The sequence below is a fragment of the Scatophagus argus genome, chromosome 16 (assembly GCF_020382885.2).
Source record: "Scatophagus argus isolate fScaArg1 chromosome 16, fScaArg1.pri, whole genome shotgun sequence".
Lineage (NCBI taxonomy): Eukaryota > Metazoa > Chordata > Actinopteri > Scatophagidae > Scatophagus > Scatophagus argus.
The window spans coordinates 16,931,311-16,953,779 of record NC_058508.1 but is presented as its reverse complement, the minus strand read 5'-3'; the positions used below and the strand labels follow the sequence as shown (position 1 = coordinate 16,953,779).

The window sequence follows — 22,469 nt, the reverse complement described above, 5'->3', positions numbered from 1 at the left end:
AAGGGATAAGTTAAACAACATGTAGGCATGCTGGTAAACTAAGAAAGTGGAAGTCCCCATTGATAGTAAATTAACCATGGCGGTAATTGTTCAATCACACAGATCAAAAGGGTGCTTTTGAAGACTCGATGTGGGTAGGCCATTTTTACAGCATGGGCTGCTGCTGGTGTTTTGTTACATAGGAGGACATGAAGATGAAGCTACAGAATGGTTAAGGATCTTTAGTGAGGGTGAGACATGCCCACACTGGTGGGTCAGTGGAATCTGTCATTCATAAATAACAGGCGTACAATAAGATACACGGGCTGCATGGCTAAAAGCAGGTTGCCTCAGGCTGCATCAATGCAGCTTTTGTAACAAGGACTAGAGGTCAGTGAACACAACTCAGCTGGCACTTTTAATGTGCAAAACAAAGAAATAATGAAAATTGTGTTTCTTTTACCTGTTTGGGCAATGGAAGATTTGTGACAGCAGTCAGATACAGAATTGAAACCCAAGACATTGTGAATTCATTATACATGTGCCTTTGTCTTCTGAACCCTCATGATGCCCCAAAAATCCCTTTTAATGAATATGTATTCACACATCCACTCCTATAATTAACATGTTCATATGCAAACTCAAACGTGTCCTACCCATCATGCCTCATACCTGCTGATCCGTCTCTGCTGGCCCTGTCTGATGTGTTAATTGCACCTGTATGGTGTCCTATAACTAGCCGAAAGCTCTGTTTATGGTTATCAATCAACTTACTGCACAAGTCTTAGCAGCCTGGGCTCTTGGTCAGGCGCCAGCATCCTATTGGCTGGGCAGCAGTGAGGCGGAACAGAGATGAATGACAGCTAACGAGGAAGTGGTTGGAGGGAGGGTGGGGTGGGGAGCGGCAGAACTGGCCTGTTGCTGAAAAGTCTGGCGGACCACTCTTGCCTTTGTTCATCAGAACAGGCTGGATGCCCTCAAATGCAGCTGCTAAGAGCTAAGGAAATGCTCATTTGTCTGTGCTGAACGTGTTGCTTAACGCTAATAAAATATCTTTGTAGCACATATTTATTGAAGTTACCAGTAAGAAGCAGTAAGTGGGTTACGAGTATACTAAATTTGAGAGGGGGAATATTGTTTTACTCCACTACATTTATTTAACATCTTTAGTTACTTTTCAGATTTTATGTTTTAAGAAAAAAAGCAAAAAAAAGCAGATTATAGTGCATTGTTAAATACTGAAACTGGTTTCCAGTCACTTTTTGATCTAGTTTGGGAACCTGGTCATATTTCAGAGCTTTAAGTAGCTCCATTGAAGATTTCTCCTCGTAAGATGAATACATTTAATAATTTGAGAACCAAAAACATTTACAGTTCCTTCCTTGGGACCCTTTGGAGTGGGCCTGATCCCTGATGGGAACCACTTTACTACACAACCCAAATGTATTAAAAGTATTTGTTAAAACTAGCTCCACTTGAACCAGATAAAACATTCAAGCATCGCGAGCACTTTAGCACTAGATACTCTTAAGTGCATTTCCCCCACTTTTATGTACAATTTTGAACGCAGGACTTTTACTTGTAATGGGTTATATTTTAACATTGTTAAATCGTTTGTGCTTTAACTTGACTAAGCAGTCTGAATCCATCCAGCACTGATGAGGGGAAAGTTCGATTGTGAACTGTTGTTGGAAAGTGCAGAAACATAGTTGTCAGTGGGTCTTCTTGCTCACATTAAAGTGGACAGTGACTGAGCAGCGAGCAGGAATGTGACCAGCGGAGGCTTCTCGGTGTCTCTCTCAGCTACAGGAGGGGCCCCGATGTGCCGCTACCTGCCCGCTCACATCTGTCTGCTCTCCGTCTTTCTCTCAATGGCACCCTCGCCTTAGATCATCTCCTCTTCCTCCACGCTTGAGTTGCACTTGGCTTGCGTGGAAAAAATGTGGACCGTCTCTCGCCTCTCTTCTCCCTGGCACTTTGATGTCTCAAGTGTGATTGCTCTTGGATTGTGGCCGCTTTCCCTTGAAGGTTTTGACATGAAAAGCAGGCTGGGCTCTCAGGTTTATCCCATGGCCAGTGATCCAGGACTAAAACAATCAGCCTGCTCGCTGTAGGATACTATTACCAAGAAGAGTGAGGCACCAAGCATAGGGGCTTCCTCAGCCATGAAATACACTTTTCTTCCAAGTTACAAACACATTTTAGGTGTGTTGATTGAATTATACCAATCCACACACCCATTAATAGATTTTAGTTTGAATTTCGTGCAGGCAGTTGACACTAAAATACATATGCAAGCAGCCAGAGAGTGTATTCCTGGTGTGTTTGCCCAAAAAGTGAACGACTGGAATGATTCAACATTTGTAATGAATTAAAAAGAAATGAAGCCAGTAATTGCAGTTAAGATTGACCCAATCTGATAAGTATGATAATGTGACATGTCATTAACAGCAGAGGCATAAGTGACAACCCTTAAGCTTCACTTACACTTTCATTAAATATTGATCTTATCTGTGCTCATTGCTGTTCCAGCCTGCAAATTACACCAGACAGATATATTCCCATGACAGTGGAGATGACGATAATCATCCGTCTTCGCATGACATTTGGCAGAACTCTTGTTTTATGGGCTAAAGTGCCATAGTAGTGGATGAGAAAGAATAATAATGTGCAATGTTCGCGATCTCCATTATATTTAATCATATCTTATCACACTGAGGGCAGAGTACGATAGTTAATCCACTTCAGCCATGTCTATCAAGGAAAAAAGGGGGCAAATAGCCCACATTATTTAATTCAAATTTCAGCTCGCTGAAAGTGTTTTTCTGTAACAAATTCCATGAGATAGAAGGATTTCGACATCGGTGTGTTCTCCTCAGTAGCAGTTTGACTTTAACTTAATTTTTTAAGTGGATAGCTTATGTAAAATTGAGGTTAGATCTTTTATGTAGGCATATTCTTCTTTTCTGCTGCCCTCAAGTTGCCAAAAAAAAATCAATTATTGCAGGTTTAAAGATCACCACTACATCATCCTGAACAAAGGTCAAAAGAGCAAAGTAACAAGAAGCACAGTACATTTTGTTTAATTGGAAAGTTTTCAAATTTGAGAGGGGGATTTCAGATGTCCCTTTCCTTCTACATTGCAATGAATGAATGCAAGCTCAAACAAGTCCATTTCAAAGCCATTTGAAGGGGATCCCATTGGTGGCTTGCTAAACCCATGGATAAGGCACATTCTGTCCTTGCTGTTGAAGACCTTCTATTGATATGACGATTGCCATTTTAGCTGTGGATCTTCAGTGTTTCCTTGTCACTCAGGGAGCTAGAAATAACTGAGAGACCAATAAGGCCTGGCATTAGCCATTACTATTGTTGTCTTAATGCCTCCTTCAATTATCCACAAGCAGCTCTTTTGAGCAACTACTGTCAGAACCTCCCCCACCGGTTTTCCACCAATTTTGTCCCTGATTATCTGGATCAATGGGTATTAAAGGACCCAGGCAAAGACAAACACAGTAGTTTTAGGGGGTGGGAGAAAGGGGTCTGCTTTCAAACAGACCAGAAATCCCTGTAACTACCTGTGTGCCAGGGACAAACGGAGATGGCTATTCAGTCGTCAGTCCCACCACACACAGTGTTTATTTAGCAGCAGCTCAGACAAGACATTTTTAATCTATTTTGCTTTCCCCCACAGAACTAGCAAACCCAAGAAATGATTTCTTTTAATCTCTGTCTGTCCGTTCCTTCCATCACAACAGATTGAAGTGCTAAAAGTTGTTTTTTACTCGGTTTGTTGTCATTCACCGTTGATGGTGGTCCTTCCTGACTACGCCTAATGTAGAGCCTGAATTGTTTGTATTATTAATTGAACATACCTTTTCATTAATGTGTATTTTGAGGTCATTAAAGGGACAGGGTATCGAAAAAAAATAATGCTAAGTTTTAGTGGGTCATGATTGAGGTGATATATTGTTTTTTTTTTATTATATCCTTGAATCTTTGCAATTCTTAGATATAAAGATTAGATTAGATTAATTAATTTACATATAAAATATGTAAATTAAACTAAATATCGTCATTCAGTCTTGATGCAAGATTTATAGAAAAGCACATCGGCCAAGCCCTAACACTGACCTCTTTACTGCTTCCTCTAAAGCATTAATTTAGTGTTTGAACAGGTGCAGATGAAAGGGCCACAGGTGAGGAGTCGGAGCAGTTCTCTCTGCTTGCAGAGGAATGACCATCCTATGAGTCACCTCAGCTCTGACCAGCTGCCTCCATACAGAGGTCCTGGGCTGATCAAAGCCCGTCGGTTCACTGGTGACAACACTGACAGCTGAATGTGTTCACCGCCGTCTGAGCCGATGAGCAGTTAGCGAGATGTGTTGTTAGGTGATATGTATCCACGGATTAATTGACACACCTGTGTTTAATTCTCATAGACAGTGCTGGCGATCATCTCATCAGAGATCCATCAACACTAAGCTACAGCTGCCTGGCTCAAAGAAAAAAAAACGTGTTAATAATCTTCCTGTCTTGGCTGTTAATGTGTTGATGTGTATGCTTTGATCTGAAACGGAAAAATCCTGTAACCATTCAGCATAGACTATATGGTCTGTGGTTAACTCACAAGACGTAAGATGAATAATAACATGTAACGGTGGATGTTTTTATCTAAATTGTTTGGGGAAGCTATTCCGCTGATACTCCATCTGGCCACTTCTTGCTGGTTAGCAAGTTTCAAAAAAGGTACCAAAAATGTGCCACAAATCACAAACTCAACAAGTCCTAACTGACTTGACATTTTCCTCAGTCCTTTGCTGAAATATGCACTTTGACATTCCCATTTTTTGCTTCTCATCTGCTACCACTACATATGAATCACAACAGGTGTTAAGAACTAAGAACCAGTTTCTCTGAAAGATAACCAAGTCATTTAACAACATAGCTGATCAGAATTACTTTATTTATAATATAATATTATATTCATAACACCCATGGCACTGAAAAAAATAAGTGTTTTGTCTTGTTCAGTGACTTTCTTCTCTTTATATTTTAGAAAAACTGAAGCACAGCTCTATGACTTGAATCTGACACTGATAATAATACATGAAGAGCACTTGCCCTTTTAATGTAACATTAACAGTTACAGATTTTAGGATATAAAGTATTTTGCATTTGAAACAGATGCTCTTTCATATTTTTGTTGATGTATGTTAGGTCTGTGCTTTCTACACAGTATGACGCACTTGAATCAGTATCCTGATTTTCATTATGCCTGGTTTACCTCATTAAACATTTCATTAGTGGGTTCAGCTGCAATTGAAAAAATTTGCCTGTTTATGCTGGTGCTACTTGTTAAGTCAATTGCTATGAACGTTGGCAGACATGATATTTTTTGCACAGCCTACCTTGGTGATGTGGAAAATAAAACATCACAACTTTAGAAAAAAAACAATAAGATAAAATCGGCAATAGAGTAAACACGGGGTTGCTAGGAGGGATTAAAAACATTAAGCAAATGAGGTTTCAGGTTTGTCACTTTGTTGACAGGAAGACTCCGTTTTCCTGGAGCCGGCTGTTCAGGGTCTGCTGCTTTTGTGCCTGTTGTAATCCCACGGGACTTAACGAATTGTGTTTTCATTATGTCTCCTTTGCAGTAATTTGTTCTTATTACGTTTGACAACTGTTAAACCAGTCACATCAGACTTATGCAAGTCTAAATGAACGCACACGTCAGAATGAACTTCAGAGTCAATGAGCTCCTGCCCATCTACGCTGATCGAAACTTGGGAAGCCAAAGGTGTTGCAACTTGTCCCAGGCAGTGAGAGGAAAAAAAGTGTAAGAAATAGCTTGTTGAACGTGTGTGTTTGGGAAAGTAATGATTAATACAGCAAATACTGATGGAGTAATACTGATAATCCACTGAGGGGTGACTCACAGGTTGGATTTTCACCTCTGTGCCAACCAAGCCCTGCCGTCTGTATGGAGGTCATGTGACTGGGAAAAGGAGGGGGTAAAGAGAAAGCTGAGGTGAGACCACCTCCACCGCTGAAGTCTTACCTTTACTCTTCAGGGAACACCTAATACCTGCACTGAGCACCTCAGCCACAGCAGCTCTTACAACCAACTGGATACATCTGCTGGACAATCAGAACTGTTTTCATTTTTGTTCTTTTTCACTCTGGAGGGTGGGGTGCATTTCACCAATCCACCAGCATCCTTGTAGGAGTCAACCTGGACCTTTTCAGCGGACTGACACTTAATATTGGACTCTTAATAGCTTGGACATGTTTGGCCCAAGGCAGCTGGTATCTACGCTCCTGCCTGCGGTTTTCCACTCACCAGCAGCTCACTTTTTCCCTGCATTCCCAACCAGACTGGGCGCTCAACCTCAGATCTTGATCCCGGGGCCATTTATCAGCTATGAATCCTTGAGGAATTATCTGCAGCCAGAGCCATGCAAGGAAGCTTTGCTCCTGGCCACACAGGCAGTTGGGATGGGTCCACTCACAGAGGGCATAGGTGAGTTAAAAGTGCAGCCACTCTGGCCAAAAAGGGATTAATTGTATAACACAGGGCTTGTGCAGATTGTTCATCACCGAACTGGCATATGACCACAGTCTCTAAGACAGTCAGTAAGCACCATCTGATTGCAGTGTAAATGTTTACAAAAGATTAGCTAACAGCTCGTAACTAACAATCAATTATCAAGCAGCGTTAAAGTGGGCCTAATGATTGCTGCACTAATTATCCAATCTAGAACCATTAGTTCATTGTCACCCGTTGGCGATTGTGTAATTGGTGCTTGTGCTGCACTTTCCAGATGAACAGAGGCCAGTGAAGCAGCGTCGGGCACGAGCCAACTACAGCAGCTGGCAGCTGGAGGAGCTGGAGAAGGCCTTCGAGACCACCCACTACCCAGACATCTTCATGAGGGAAGCCCTGGCCGTCAGACTGGACCTCATTGAGGCCAGAGTCCAGGTAATTGGCATGCTGAACTCCCCGTGGAAATTTTCACTTCATACTCATTCAGCTAATATTAATTTTGGTGTACAGTGTGCAAATTAATCTCTTCAGCCCTACAGACTTTTTTGAAAGTCTGTCGCTACCAGCCTGTGTTGATAAACATTATTTAAATCAACAGGCCTATTTCTTAATTAAAAAGCTAAGTGTTAACAGTATCAAAAATGTCATGATACATTGTGTTTAATAGCAAAATAAATGCAATTTAATTCGGGTTCACATTTTTTCAAGCTTGTTTGAAAACAATACTCTTTTTCCCCTGTGTGCACTGAAACAATCACTGGTTGCTGTACTTGTTCCTCCTGTCCATACTGACCATGATAGATAGATAGACAGGTGGACAGGCAGACAACAGCCACAAGTGAACTGAACTGTATTTTTTTTTTTTTTATTTATGATTTCAGATTTATTTATACATTTGTTCATAGTTGGAATTCCTTCATTTGTTTCCAGGTTTGGTTCCAGAACCGCCGAGCCAAGATGAGGCGACAGCTGAAGCTCCAGGGCCAGCTTGCAGGGCCTTATGTAAACAGAGACAGTGACGAAACATCTGAGCGAGCGAGCGGGAGTCTGAGACAGCAGACAGAAAGTTCTGATGGCGAGCGCTACGAGAGGCGACAGGCAGGAGAAGAAAACTCTCCATGGACAAAAGGTGCGGGTGCTGCTGTGGGCGTTCATAGGCAGCCTGTGACTCAGAGGTCGGGGAAGTGGGAGAGGCCGGAGGGGCCGAGCTCAGAGGAGCTCCGATCCTGCAGCATCGCCAAGCTGAGGGCCAAAGCCAGAGAGCATGAGGCCGAGATCCACAGCACTATAAACATGTCAGGAGGCGACACGCAGTCACGAACACAGGAAGCTGATGCCATGCACAGTGAATGATCACCTTCCTTCTTCCTGTTTGTACAGATAACCATAAAAAAGCAGTGTATATTACAACTGTGCTGGAACAGCCTTTTTGAACCTTTCAGGGATGAGGAACTTTATTATTTAGCCGTCATTAATTAAATATTTCTTGCAGTGTAAAATTTTCATAATTTTCTATAAAATTACAAAAAAGTCTTTAATTTCTTGCTGTTTTATCTTCATAGTACATTCCATCTAGCATCTTTGACATTTTCTGGACATTTGCTGTTTAGAGTTCTTTTGACGTTTGGATGGTTAGTATGTATCACTCTTTTTCTGTTTTGATAAAATTCAGACGTACAAAATATTTCTGTACACTACATTAATAGAACCATTAGTTGACGTCACCCACATGTGGTGCTCTTGTCTCTTCAAATTCCAGAAGTGTTTAGGTTATCAACAGTGGACAGCATGGACGGCTTGTCGGGTCTTTAACAGACGACAGCGACAAATGACCAAAGCTGTCACGTTATCTTATCAGTCTCTCAGGGCACAGCCGAAACGGGATACGGTAAAATAATTTCTACATGATTTCACTAATGACAAGCTCATCCCTGACCTCTCGAGTTACCTCCACAGACAGGCAGGATGTCTGCATGCAGCCACATGTCCTCGCAGGAAACAATGGAAATAGCTGAAAAATGAAATCATGAAGAGTGAGTCCATATAGATCATACATCTCGTCTTAAACTGTATGCATCAAAGTAATAGCAAAAGGATTTTTTTACTTTACTTTCACTGATAGGGATACGGGTTCCAGACACGGCTGTGAAAAGAATCTCAGGTCGAGTTAAAGGATGAAGTAAACGAACAAAAAACACAACATAATAATATCAGGCTGAAATAATACTTCAACAGTGACATAATGTCGAACCAATTCCGGAAGTACGTGTTCATGTTCAACTACTACACACATTATTTTACATTGTACTTTACTCAGTAAAAACAAAATTCAGCAGGATAAGAGGACACAGTTTGACCGTGAGTGGAGTGGGGAGATGCTCCTCTGACAGTGCAGTGTGACACAGCTGCCCCCTTCTGGGCGTGAAGATGTCCTCAGACAGGACAGCTGAGAACACACACCATGTGTTTTCAGAACCCAGCTAATGCATACCTTTTTTTTTTTAACTTACTGCTGCATCTCCTTCATGTGTGGGGGCATATAAAGCTGTGTTAATCTGCTTAATTTTACTGGAGAGCCTGTTGTGGCGACAAATAAACAATTTATGTCTTACAGTGAATGAGGTCAGTGTGGGTCGCTCGCATTTCAAAGACTCTGGTCTCACACTAATTACATTTCCCATGTCAGAGGTTTGAACGCTCACTGATGAGGCGTCTGGGTGAGACGTCTTTTCAGAATGGGTCAGAGAAGCTTAGTTATTTTGTTTTCTGTTTGGGTGGGATTACTCTTCGAACTCACAAATTTCTTTTCCATGTGGAAGTTGCTGAAGAATCAAGTTACAAGTTTTCCACAAATTTTTGTGGGACAATGTAGCATGGGCTAATTAGGTCAGAGTGCTTGTATGACAATAGCTGGCCTCAATTAGTCCCCAATTAGGCCCCACACAGATATCAAGCATCAACTCCACACTGACCCCAATATGCTGGCTAAGTCTGCTGTTTAACTACCTCTGAAATCCTACAGCATATACCCCAAAAAGATGAATTTCAGCAGGCATTAAGTGAAAACATCACTGAGAATGTCCATATAACCTCTATGCAAAAGAGAGAGACATTTGGTCCTTTTCAGTTTGATTTTAACTTTGCAACTTAAGTGATTCTCCCAAAAATCCAGACATTTTAAACTGCAATTAAAAATGAGAAACTGGAACATTTTAGGTGGCACTAATTGTGTTTTCAAAATAAAGGGCTCTTCATGAAGAGTCACTTAATTGAATAATACGACCAGGCTTTCTCACAGGATTAACCACAAAGGTTGAACTGGAGTTTTACCTTCCCTTCTGAGGGCTGATGCAGAATGACACCAACTAGCCCAGTTTGGAAACTACAGATATTTTAATGGAGATCTTTGTTAGGATTCTGCTCTAATGGAGCTTACAGAATTTACTCTCTTGAACTGAACTTAACTCGACACACCAGAGAAATCCGAGTTTTACTCTACTGCCGTGAACGACGAATCAGCAGTGGGTGTCAATTAGAGCAATGAGCTGAGAAACGCGCACCGAGCAGCTCGTCCCGGAGAACCGGCGGTCATTCAGGTGGAAGAAGGAAACAGGACGCAGCTGCAGCGCCGGCACTTGACGGTCAAATCCTGGGCTCAGACTTTGTTATTAGTTCTCTTTCCTCCCCCGACTCCTCCGCACTCAAACGCTGTGCCTGTTGCACACTTTGTCCGGGCTGAGTGCACGACGTCGAGCTGGGATTATGGCTGCCATCAAGGCTTTGGAGCAGTGGTGTAAAATGCACTGCGAGGGCTACCGAGATGTGGCCATCACCAACATGACGACTTCATTCAGGAGCGGGTTGGCTTTTTGTGCGCTTATACACAAGTACAGACCGGACCTGATGTGAGTATTTAACTCTGAAAAAATTGTGGCAGTGTGGGGGAAAATCTGCCCGAGTGGATTAACTATTAACTTTGACAAAAGTGTGATGTTGTGGAGTAGCCCGTCCTTTGCTGAATTTAAATTGTTTTGTAGTTTTCTTCAAGAGTTTGTATACGTGTTTTGGCACACAGTATTGACCTAAGGATTTTTTGTATCAATGGTGGTGCTAATTCTGCTGTCATAAATGTGATTTCATATACAATATGTGCAAGGAAGGCAATGCCTTCATAAATTTAACTACTTATTCTTAGCCAAATTGAGCTCCTCAGAATGCTAGAGTCAAAGTTACATGAGGTTTTTCCTCCCAAAAAAATGTCTAACTTCCATCTGTCTGTTTGTTGTATTTCTGTTTTCCCAGAGACTATGAGTCACTCAGAAAGGAGGATGTGTTTGAGAACAACAGGCTGGTGAGATGTCAAGTTGAACCTTTGTCACACTGAGTGGAAGTGCCTTCATACTGGAGCTCCACAATGTGATGGAGCATAAAACGTCATTAACCTCGGAGACACGCAGACGCATTCAGCAATTTGTTCTTGCCTTGGCGTTTATGGTTCAATATTTAACAGATCCAACATTTTTCATAGCACAGCAGTTCAAACTTCAAAAAAAAGGAAAAATATCCAGAATATTTTCCCTGCCTCTTGTCCACTTGACCTCATTTATTTTGTTAACCCTTACATGACCCGAGCAGCACAGTCGGGACCTCTCCATTATTTAGTCTCAGCTTCCTCTGAGGATTACAGGCCCTGCAGAGTGCTACAGTATGCGCTCTCTACTACTTCCTTTTACTGTCTTGGATGATCCTGGCAGTGTCAGCAACAAACCTGAGCTCAGGGGGGGAGGCTTTTCTGGCAATTCATTTTGAATGAGGCTTGCTGTCATCTGCCGCTCGACACGCATGGTGACGGTTGACAGTAAGGCGCTGTTGTTGTATATTTACACAAGAGGAAGAATTGTAAGCCTGAGGTGTGGTCAGACAGTAGTGTGTTTGATCAGTTTTTTTATTTTGACCGGCTGTTGAAGAAGCTCCCCTGTGCCGAAACACGAGATTGTGACTAGCGGTAATTCACACCCTTCTATATTTCATGAATAGTGTCACGTTTCCTACGTGTGGTTATTTCTTAAATAAGAAATAATCTCTGGGTTAGTAGAAAAAAATAACTTCAACTTTCAGTGCTTTTCTTTTTCTTTGACCAGACTTATTTGGTGAGGCTTTGCTGTAAATTTAATGAGCATGTCCAGGCTGATCCTAAACAATAACCCAATATCTTTCTCCCTCCATCCTTTTTCTTATCCCTGCGAGCTCACAGGAAGTTGCCATTCATTATCCAGCCCGCTTCAGACCTCTCCGGGCCGAGCCACAGGCCGCTGCCCGTCTATTTAAAGGCGGATTGTATTGTCTGACATTTTTACACATGCTGCAATTGTGGAAGCTGACATTACTGCACCCAGCGCATACCCTGTTTTTTTACATGGCAGAAATGCTTTGGATTTGTTTGCTTGGTCTATCATACACTACCATTAAACTGTTGAACTGGCAGGAGCTGATGGTTGTTGGTTAAACTGTGGTTTGTTTGTTGTTGTTTTTTTTTTTCTCTGTGAAGGCTTTTCAGGTCGCAGAGGAGAAACTGGGGATCCCAGCTTTGTTGGATGCTGAAGACATGGTGGCTTTGAGGATCCCAGACAGACTGAGCATTCTTACCTACGTCTCCCAGTACTACAACTACTTCAATGGACGGCCTCCCAGTGAGAACATGGCTCGTTTAAATATCCTTAGTAAATGTGTAGCCAAGATTAAGTTGTCCTAGTGCTCCTAACTAATAAAATTTTCGAATATATTTCTTTATTTAGTTTAGGTTGAGGTATGTGTGATGTTTGACACTCTGTAACAGTGCTTTACTTTTCCACAGTAGGAGGTGTAAAAAGACCAGCAGAGGGCTCCAAGGAGGAACCATCGGAGAAGAAAAATCTCCCAGTGGTTGCCAAAGCCTTCGTGCCTAAAACCACCACTGGGAATCATTTACCCTCAGCTCTCACTGCTCAGTCTTCAGCCAAGTGGGCGAGGCCTGCTGTTCAGGTCAGTATTTTACAATATATTTTTGTTGTCTTATTTCTCCTTTTAATTACTATGTTTAAATAGGAAGTTACTTTTTCAGTTTAAATGTTCATGAAGTACATGTAATACAGTTTTTTATAGCGTGTTCCTTCAGTTTTAATTCTCTTTCACAGAAGGCAGTTCTGGCAGAAAACACCAACAAAAATGGGACTCTCAACAGCAAATGTGTTGCATGCAAGAGTCATGTTCATCTGGTCCAGAGGCACTTTGTGGAAGGCAAGCTCTATCACAGAAGCTGTTTCAAGTAAGAATTTAATCTGTACACTTTCCTGTTACACACTGTGTTTATAGCATTCATAATTTCATGTTAACAAACTTCCACCAGATGCAGTGAATGCTCCAACGTCCTTCTCGCTGGTGGCTACAAACCTGGGAAGAATCCAGACACTTTCATCTGCAACAGCCACCAGAACAGCAGCAAACTTCCCCCCTTCGAGCCTGAGATCAAAAATGGACCCCCCAGTTCAGCTGTGCGGTTAAATAGTGCCAGCCAGACGCAACCAGCAGCACGCCACTCTTCTGTGCTGTCAGCCCCGCTCAGTGTTGTTGTGAAGCCCGTCAGTCCTACTCCACCTTCCCAGTCCTGGACGGCTTCAGCACAGAAGACGCAATCGGCCCGGCAGAGGTTTTTCCAGGCCACGCTGCCAGTCACGGAGGCCACAGAGCTCTCAGCTGTTTCAGGAAGGCCAAAGGTCCCACTGAGTCCTGAAGATGAGAAGAGCAGAGCCAGGACAATAATTGGGAAGAAATTGGCCGAAGAAAACTGCAATAACAACAACAAACGGCCGTTCACCATCCGATCAGCAGAGAGACGGTGAGCGCTCCACTCCACTGCATGCTCTCTGTGGCCATGAATAGTTTCTCCTTTGCAGTATTTGGATTTTTCTAATCTTTCACATGGTATGGTTTTGTAATGACTTCTGTTATTAAGGCTGATGGTGGGGGCTTTCTCTCACTGCAGGTTTGGAGGTGAGCCAAGTTCAGCTGACATCCCCGGTTTGAAAAAGGACAAATGCAGCCAAGACCCAGCAGGAAACGGGGCAGGACGGCCCTCCGCCAGCCAGACAAACAATAAGGAATCGCCATGTCTGAAGGCCGTCAAAGACGACACAAGGCCAACAACTGTACACACAACCGCCAAAGGCAAACACTAATACATTTATTTCAGTTGTTGATCCATTTTTCTGACTCCTAGCCAACATCCAATCCTCACCTCCTCCTCATTGTCTCTGTCTGTCTCAGAACGCATTCATAGGAAACAAAGCCCTTTGTCATTTTTGCCCCATTTACACAGCCGGTGCATTTAGCTCAATGTTGGATGCTGACATTTTAATTTCTGTCTCGCACTTGTAATCAACTTGCGTAGTTGAACTGTCATTCTCTTTGAATGGATGTGCACGCATGGGTGCAGCGTCCTGACGGTCAGCAGCTTTTCAGACAGGAACACAATTACTGTTGGTTTTTAATATGAACGGTCATCAAATTATCATCTTTGATAGAAGCCCCCCAGTCATGGAAAGTAATTATGTCGCCTGCTAATACGAAGCACACACTGACCGTGGACATCACTCCAAATTGTCTTGGAAATCGAGATCAACTCATGTCAAATTTTACAGAGAGTTCATGCATTTATTTATTTTAAATACTGATGTGAGTTAGTTAGTGTGCTGTTATGAAAGACTAGATAATGAAACCAGTGAACGCACTCATCATCAGCTGTTCAGGTGAGTGTGACACGAGGAAAAGTCAAAGGAGTCTTTGGTTTATTGAGCGTTAAAGCAGACGTTAAATCAAAGTCATTATGATAATGTGTCTCTGGTTTGGAAGGTAAGGAGAATGAATTTAACAGTTGTGACAGATGAAGTACTGATAAGCTTTCCTTTGCCATCATTTTTTGTTTTGTTTTGTCATTCATTCACTCAGCTTTTCCTCCTGCAGATCCGATCTACGAGTGGCAATCAAAGCTCGTACCTCAGAAAACTGAGCTGGGTCTAAAGTAAGTATTCTTAGTCATCTTGATAATCGCTGTTGTAACGTAACTCACTCACAGGTGGACAATAAAAGCTTGGTAGATGTGTATTTTAACACCCCTGACCCTTCAGCTTATTTACTCTCCAGAATGCCGAATCCTCGAGCTTCATCGTCTCTGTTAATGTTGACCGGCTCAGTGTGCAGCCACTAGCTCTGTCCCCCAGTCCTAACAAGCTGCAAGGAGTGCCAGGCCTGAACTTTTCCTGCTCTAACGCTAGATTCTCTCATTTCTAATCCCTGCTGATGATTCCCCTCTCATTTTCACCAACTTCTGACTATGCAAAATACAAAGGTGAGGCCTTTTTCTTTTTCTTCTTTATGTTCGTCCTTTAGGTCTGTAGCACCCACATAAATGATCTGCTTTTACACCATTTATTAATGCTGACACGTTTAAAGAAATATTTCATTGGGTCTTCCTTACAGAAATGCTGAAGCCTTTACTGAGCAACACAAGCCTGGAATCACATCCACGACTTCCTCTAAGGTCTCCTTCAGTGAAACAAGGCTTCCCTCGTCTCCAGCACCTGCAGTCCCTCCAGTCAGTTCCAGTCTGTTTGACCCTGGACGCTTTAAGGAAGTCTCTCCTCAGAAACCTCAGCTTGGCTCTGGAAACCTGGGTGAGTTGCTATATTTATAATGAGAGACCTTAGTCTGCTAATAGAGTCCGCATTTGTTTTTCGATCAAAAGGTTCCATGTTCAGAATTTACAATCTTGGTCTTTAGTGATGTTTTATATTATCAATGAGCTGTGCCACAGAATATAGTAATTATACCAATTTTTTGAGCTTCTCTATCAGTTCCCATAACAAAAATGAAGTTATTTTCATATGTTAAACAGACTATTTGTAAAGTTAGGTCCCCTATTTGCATCGTCTACACACACTGATTCCCAGAAATGTTCCCCTGAATTCTGAGATTCTTGTAAATGGCTTCAGTTTGAGGAGAAAACAGAAAAATCCTTTGGCTGATTGAACTTTTTGCAGATCCACAGCATGTAAACCTTCCTGTTCTTGTTTTAGGTTCCAAACACGGGAGTCACTCCTCTGTGAAATCCCCACCCAGACGGTCAGCTGTGGAATCTATTAGCACTTCAGCGACTGCGGCAGCCAATCACGGAAATCCGTCAGGTTGATTAAAAATATCATCATCAATGGCCACACATACACGGCCTCAGTTGTTGATTTCATATGAACAGTCATTTTTTTTTTTTTTTACTGAAAATAAATCAGGTGGAGTCATATGTGACAATGCTTTTCTGAAAAGCTGCCATTAAAGAACTATCTAATCCTATTTTATCTACCTCTTAGGCGCTAAAAAGGGAAAGTATTTGTCACCCACCAACGCCTCCAGTACTGAAATGAGGTCACCCTCTGTAAGTTCCCTCCATTAAGTCTCTTAAGAGATTAATTAACAGCTCTACAAATATGCTTTCATTACATTCCCAGTAAAAAAAAAAGGAAGACTCTTTTTACGTTTAAGTGGCCAAAATCAGAATTTTTGAATTAAAGTTATCTCTAGTTGGCTGTGACTCTAAAGTTCTTTTGTTTTATATCAGGTGAAGTCTTATCATATTCCAGTGGAGCAGATTGAGGCGGAGCTGAATGATATTGAGACAAACTTGGCTCTGTTGGAGAAGGAGGGTGTGGAGCTGGAAAAGAAACTCCGCAGCTGTGAGGAAGGTACTTGTTTTCCTGCAGATGATTTTTCCTGCACCTCCTTCCTTTTTCCTTGTTTATACGGGCAAATAAAATTGAATGTTGACCCATCAGAAACAGTCTGTGTTATCTGGAAAGTAAACAGGCCCTCAGACAACGTACTCTGAGGCGGAGGACGTCGATGTAACGGTCAATTTGTTGTCCTGCAGTGAACAATCTTGACATAAACTTTGATATTTTCTATTGGTACAAAATGCTGAATCTCACTGCTGCTGCTTCATGAATGTGTGTGTTCAGGGGATTTACCTGCCATTTGTGTTACTGTTTCTGCAGCCAAATGAGGTGAGAGGCACGGACAGCCCACAGGGATTGTTGCTTCTCTTTGAGGTAGTGGGAGTAGGGGGCCTGATTGCTTTGTTCAAGGTCAACATAACTTGGGTAGGGTAATATACATTCTGGTCGATGGCGTATTTTCCTTCGTGCCACCCAGGTAGCCTGAGCGTGCAATCGCCAGAGTTTGACATCAACTGCACACCACCTAGGAGATCATCAACTTCTATATACTGTTTGTCCTTGTGAAAGCTAAAGCCTGGCAACCCAGTCAACCCAGAGTAAACTCAGGTTTGTTCTGGTGATGGTAGGATTTCAGTACCTGTTCTGATCACTTCACATATTCACTCTCAAAATGTGTTGATCTACCTGCTCAGGTAATAATGTCTGACTTGTTGAAGCAGAAAATGCAGGCTATGTTGCAGTGCGTATCATAATACTGGGATGGATGAAAGGGATCCCTAAACCAGTATTTTGTAAGGACTTTCTGTGGGATCCTTTCCCTTAAGAGTCCAAAACATATTGGAAAAATAAATAAATGAATCTCTTTTGGATTTTTGCTTAATCATTACGCAAAAGTGATGAAGGCAGATCTGCACTTCATCATGTTTGCTCTCTGTGTCATTCTGCGTATTAAAACTTGCATATTCAGGCAATGTGTCCGGTAACATTTAGACAAGGAGTTACAAATGGCATTCCTGGTGCCTGTGTACTTGCTTGGGGGTGCATCTAATGATTATTTTATCTGTACATCAGACGAATGTAAATGATATTAAAATGTTAGAAAATCATCAGATATACTCAAGAAATCAGAAATTTCCTAAGGTGGCAGTTAAAAAACTTCACCACTGAGAAACTGAACCAGCAAAGATTTTACATTTTTGCTTGCAAGCTGATTGCAAGCAATTAATTATTCAAGTTGTTCCTCTTATTTGCTAATCTTTTCTATCTCTAATTTAATGTTTTACAAAATAGTCAACCCAGTGAGATAAGGGAATGCCGCAAATATTTTTTTGGAAGTATGTGCAGCTCAGGGATGATTCATGATGTCAATTGTACGATAAATGAAACTTTATTCCTTTAAGTGTTGAACATTTCTTTGTTCTGCAGCATATGGGCAGTAGTGTTTACGTATTTAAAGTGTCAAATGTGTTGTGTGAAGTGTTGACATGGTCCCAGGAGGTGAGTCAACAAACCTGCACCCCGCTGCTGCATACCAGCCAAATTATCCCCAAACCTAATTTGTTATTGCACCTAATTGTATTATTGTGTAACTAATGCAGTCATATGAAAACAAAGAGTCGATCTGGTGAAAATAAAATGAGGCACGATTCTGGATGAGGAAGACGCTTCTGGATTGTTACATTAAATAAGATGACGTAAGATGTCTTTTCTTGTTTGTATGTTTTTTAAATAACCAAAATGTGTAATGTGAAACCTGAATTATACCATGGCTCTTTTAATGTCAGTATTAATTGGCACCATAAGAGCACGGAGCTGTATGAACACTTCCTTTGAGCTTAATTTATACTTGGAGGATTTTATTTTTATTCGCACTCAGAAATAGTTAACCTTTAGTTTTAAACTGTACAAGTTTGCCACAGCAGATAATAAAGGCAAAGAAATCACTCTAATTCTTGCTGTTGAATACTCTAAAGCAACAGCTCACTGTTGATTCACAAACCTTTACCCAGTATATACACATCAGCGTTAATACATCACATTGAGAGCATTATTGAGGACGTTTGTGGTTTGTCTTGTATATAAATAACTCTTATGTTACAAACACGGTGTTGTGAATTTCAGAGGGAGACGGGGACATACTGATGGACCCGCTGATGGTTGACTGGTTCAACCTCATTCGTAAAAAGCAGATGTACATTCGAAAGGAGTCTGAGCTTGTGTACACGTGAGTACTACTTGTTTTAAAGCTTTAAAGGTAGATGAACAGTGAGGTTGTTAAATGAGCTATCATCCAATATTGTAACTGAATTAATTTGTTTTGAACCAATTTTGGTTTTTGGTTTTAACTTCTTAACTTAGAAAGACCTTTACATCGGTCTGTCTTTTACTTTGTGCTATAATTATATTTTTAATTATATTATCAACTCCATATCTTTGAAATATGTTCCAGGTGTATTCCTCTATCAGAATGAAGCCTGTTATCTGTGATTCCTATTTAACACTAGAAAAATCCAGCTGAATAGCTTGATATATTTGTTTTAGATTGCTTACTGTCATGCAAAAGAGGTGATGTTCACAATAAATCAGAATAAGCCTTTTCTCATGCTATTAATGATCGCACATCTCAGAGCCAGGACTCAGGAGCTGGAGCAGCAGCAGCCAGGTGTGGAGGGGGAACTTCGCAGGCTGCTGGAGAAGCCAGGTAAGAGATCACACGCTCAGCTCTGTTACTTTATTTTACCAACACCAAAGTCTGTCAACTTGGTATCACAGATCATTTAAAGTCCAGAGAGGAACAGCAGCGGGAGAAGAAGTTGATGCAGAGACTGATGGAGATTGTGGACGGCAGAAATGCGATTGTGGAGGGTCTGGATGAAGACAGGCTTAGGTGACACAGTGCATCTTATAGTTGATGTTTACATCACTAACGCAGAGGGATATGACTGGTTGTTGTACGAGCAAAAAATGCTTGACTACAGTTTTATTTTTCTTTAATGTCAGGGAGGTGGAGGAGGATCAGCAGTTGAATGAAATGATGAAAAATCTTGGTAAGTATCGTATGAAACGCTTTCCTTTTAGATGAGTTTTTCCGATTTGAATACATCACTCTAATACGCACTCTAATATGTCTTTTTTGGTGAATAGGAGTAAAGAAAGCCAAAAATAAAAGGAAATCCTCCATCTCAAAACTGTTCAGGAAGAGAAGTAAAAGACGAGTGGAGTGATCTTCAAGGCAATTTTTACGACAGTTTTAATGCAGAACTGAAAATCATTCTTTTACCATCATTATTATTATTATAATACGTTTTTTTCCACACGTTTTAGGTAAGTACTGCAGTACATAGAGTAGTAAGTAGAAGGTGAATGAAGACCTGTCAAATTAGGAGGCATAATGTATTAAGTCGCGTGTTGTGTTTTTAGTTTTCAGAATTTCAGAATATTTCAAAATAAAGGTTCAGTTAAAATGTCATTTTAGTTCAACATTCACCTTAAGTTCTCGGTTTGCTTTTACTTAAGCTGTTTAGAAATAGCTTCACTTTGCTTCAGTTTTTGTTTTTTCTCCCATGGGGGTCATGCTTTTTCACAATGGTTTTTCACTATTTTAAGATGGTGGTGCTTAATTATGTGTCAAATGCAGCAGTGAAGATTTCCCTTATGCTGATCAAACCAAAAGTAGACGAGTGTCGCGAGAAGATGACACTTTTTATCGATATGCTTATTATGCAAACAAAACAAAACAATATGTTAATTGAATTATGAATCCAAGTCATAGCAAATCAGCTTGCACTGGGTCAAAAGAATGGATGTCGGGAGTTAAAAACAAACCATCCCGATTTACAAGTGACAGAAGGAACACTGGCTGTTCACCACACAAATAGAAATGAGCACAAAGCGGAATAAATGTGCAATCCTTCAAAAGTCTTGGCCCAAAATGAAATTATTTCAGTGTTTACTTAATAATGGATTCAAACTAATTTTCTGTTAGGATATTAACAGGAGAAAAAGCCTTGACAATTAAGTTCTGAATGGCTGTGGAGTGTAAAATAGAGAGCCACACATGTTGAAGTGCCTTGTTGCAGTGTGCAGTTCCTCTCTCACACTGTACTGTAGGTGGCAGCCTGGGTATGCTGTATCACAAGGCAGGAACTTGGAAATCCAATTTGCCACAGCATGGACAGTTAATTTCTTTGCTAATTTTATAAATGCTGCAAAAATGTTCAGCTGTGCTGATGCAATAATGTTATGTGAAAGAGGATTAGGTAGAGCAGTAGCTTATGGCCGGGGAAGGCTTATAAACTATAGGTTGTATTGAGCTCTTTATCTTCAAACTGGGTTTAATTAAACATTACTCTTTACTAATATCTGCATCAGAAATGCGCCGTACCTGAGCTATTAAAATGTTCAAACGACGTGTGGAGTCTCTCATGTGTGAAAATGGGAGTCACAGTATTTATAAGGAATGTACTGTACTGTTGAATTTTAAGTGTTATTGAATGTTATGTACTTATAGTATTTTTAAACTTGCGATCTGTTGTCCAATAAATCGTTTGAAGATTAGCGCAGATGACAGGATGAATTATTTACTTCATAACAACTTTGTTTTGCGCACCTCTCTCCTTTTAAGCACATCTCTGAACTTTTTATCACCCCACTTCACAGTGTTACAAGCTTCACCAGTGACTGTTGATTCAATGACTGCCAAGATCTGACGTTGCTTTCAGTAAGAAACCAACAATGCTGCGACTCTTTGGCATTAAAGCTGTAGAGCACAACTGCATCAGTATATGTGCTTAATAAATTTTTTTAAGGGTGGCATCGAGATAATTCACTCTCATCAATGTATTGCAGCTACTTATAAACTATATGTCCTTCATTTTGAGATGCATGAAATTGTGATCATGAACTTGGAACACAATCTTTCTAGCTGAGCAGAGTTGGGGATGATATTGGTACAAAATGCCATGCATGATGTGGGTGACAGTCGAGACTGAATGTGTGATATTAGAGTTAATTAAAGCTTTGCGCCCCATCTACTGCAAATGCTTGCACTTCTGCAATTAAGAATCAAAGGCGAGGGCTTAGTGTCAGGGGGGTGTCTAATACATGGTTTTAACAGGAATGGGACCTGATTTGCCAAGCTCCTAGCGACAAGCATTAACAACAGCCTCAAATTAGAGGGACATTAATATTCATAAGTAAAACAATTCATCCTGTGAATGTGTGATGAAATGGAATCCTCTGAGGTGAGCTCTTGTGTCCAGGCTGCCATCGTTCATTAAAATATGCCATTACCCATGAAGTGCTTAATCTTTATGAAAGGGTGGTAAAATCTGTTTGAACTGCTCTGACAGAAAGGTGGAAATTGTAATATTGTGCAGCACCTTACATTATGTTAATCTTGTACATTTTTGAAATGTGACGAAGTCAAACCGTATACGTTTCTATATGTCTCATTAGCCAAATTGTTTTGGCTTACTGAATGAACTTGTACGATGTATAATCTTTGCTCGTGCACATTGATATTAGTCTGTTATTCTATTAATAAGACGTGAGTGCTTTGTGTTATTTTAGGTTAGCTGTTGTACGCTGCCACTTGCAACACAATCTAAATTCTGTGTGTGCGTGTGTGTGTGTGTGTGTCGTCTTATTCCAGTCTCTGCCAGAGTCTCTGCCACTAGCCTGTAATTATGATCCTCGAGGTAATTTTATCAGGCTCATTAGCTCTGATGAGTAAACGAGAAGCGTGCCTCTAATTTATTGGCCATCCAGGCTGGAGACTTAATTCTCATCAGAGAGATCATAATATTTGTATAGAGAGACAGATATACACAGTACATATACTCAGTTACAAAGCTCCTAGACCAACACTGAGGCCAAGACTTGAAATTAGTAATTACACTCAAAACGTATATTCTCTAATTGGGCATGTGCTGCAATTAATTTAATAGATGTCATCCTGATGAGCAAAACATCAGCGTTTTTGTTGTAGGGTTTTTTTGTCTTGTTTTTCAGGCATGATTTAAAATGAAAGCTTATTGTTTGTATTCTACAGAGTCCTGTGACTCTGTCTTCCTGCCCGAAATTAGATACTCAAACCTCTGCAAACAAAATTGCATTGTTTTGTTCCCTGTTCAATAGAGATGATCCATTTTCTGTGTCAGAGAATGTGTTAAGGGAGC

General features: G+C 41.0%; 2 protein-coding genes across 3 annotated transcripts; both read left to right on the top strand.

Annotated features, from left to right (window-relative positions):
- The first annotated feature begins 4,005 nt into the window (after positions 1-4,005).
- On the top strand, positions 4,006-8,982 carry si:dkey-43p13.5 (visual system homeobox 2). Its single transcript, XM_046416479.1, has 3 exons — positions 4,006-6,505; positions 6,807-6,964; positions 7,460-8,982. Exons 1-3 carry the CDS (start codon positions 6,271-6,273, stop codon positions 7,880-7,882), a joined length of 816 nt encoding a protein of 271 aa, XP_046272435.1. The 5' UTR covers positions 4,006-6,270; the 3' UTR covers positions 7,883-8,982.
- Positions 8,983-9,827: 845 nt separating this feature from the next.
- micall2a (mical-like 2a) lies at positions 9,828-20,852 on the top strand. Of its 2 annotated transcripts, none has more exons than XM_046416085.1 (17): positions 9,828-10,434; positions 10,832-10,880; positions 12,078-12,219; positions 12,384-12,550; positions 12,706-12,833; positions 12,915-13,403; positions 13,551-13,732; positions 14,528-14,585; positions 15,044-15,237; positions 15,640-15,747; positions 15,928-15,992; positions 16,176-16,299; positions 18,412-18,514; positions 18,918-18,991; positions 19,063-19,177; positions 19,291-19,337; positions 19,435-20,852. In XM_046416085.1, exons 1-17 carry the CDS (start codon positions 10,292-10,294, stop codon positions 19,512-19,514), a joined length of 2,268 nt encoding a protein of 755 aa, XP_046272041.1. In that variant the 5' UTR covers positions 9,828-10,291; the 3' UTR covers positions 19,515-20,852. The 2 variants fall into 2 exon arrangements, with proteins under 2 accessions (XP_046272041.1, XP_046272040.1); XM_046416084.1 differs by having other exon boundaries at positions 12,703-12,833.
- The last annotated feature ends 1,617 nt before the right edge of the window (positions 20,853-22,469 follow it).

Coding starts and splice junctions, on each gene's coding strand:
- si:dkey-43p13.5 (XM_046416479.1), top strand. CDS start 6,271: ATGTTTGGCCCAAGGCAGCTGGTATCTACGCTCCTGCCTGCGGTTTTC. Junction 6,506..6,806: donor TCCACTCACAGAGGGCATAG/GTGAGTTAAAAG, acceptor TGCACTTTCCAG/ATGAACAGAGGCCAGTGAAG. Junction 6,965..7,459: donor TCATTGAGGCCAGAGTCCAG/GTAATTGGCATG, acceptor ATTTGTTTCCAG/GTTTGGTTCCAGAACCGCCG.
- micall2a (XM_046416084.1), top strand. CDS start 10,292: ATGGCTGCCATCAAGGCTTTGGAGCAGTGGTGTAAAATGCACTGCGAG. Junction 12,220..12,383: donor CTTCAATGGACGGCCTCCCA/GTGAGAACATGG, acceptor ACTTTTCCACAG/TAGGAGGTGTAAAAAGACCA. Junction 19,178..19,290: donor CTGGATGAAGACAGGCTTAG/GTGACACAGTGC, acceptor CTTTAATGTCAG/GGAGGTGGAGGAGGATCAGC.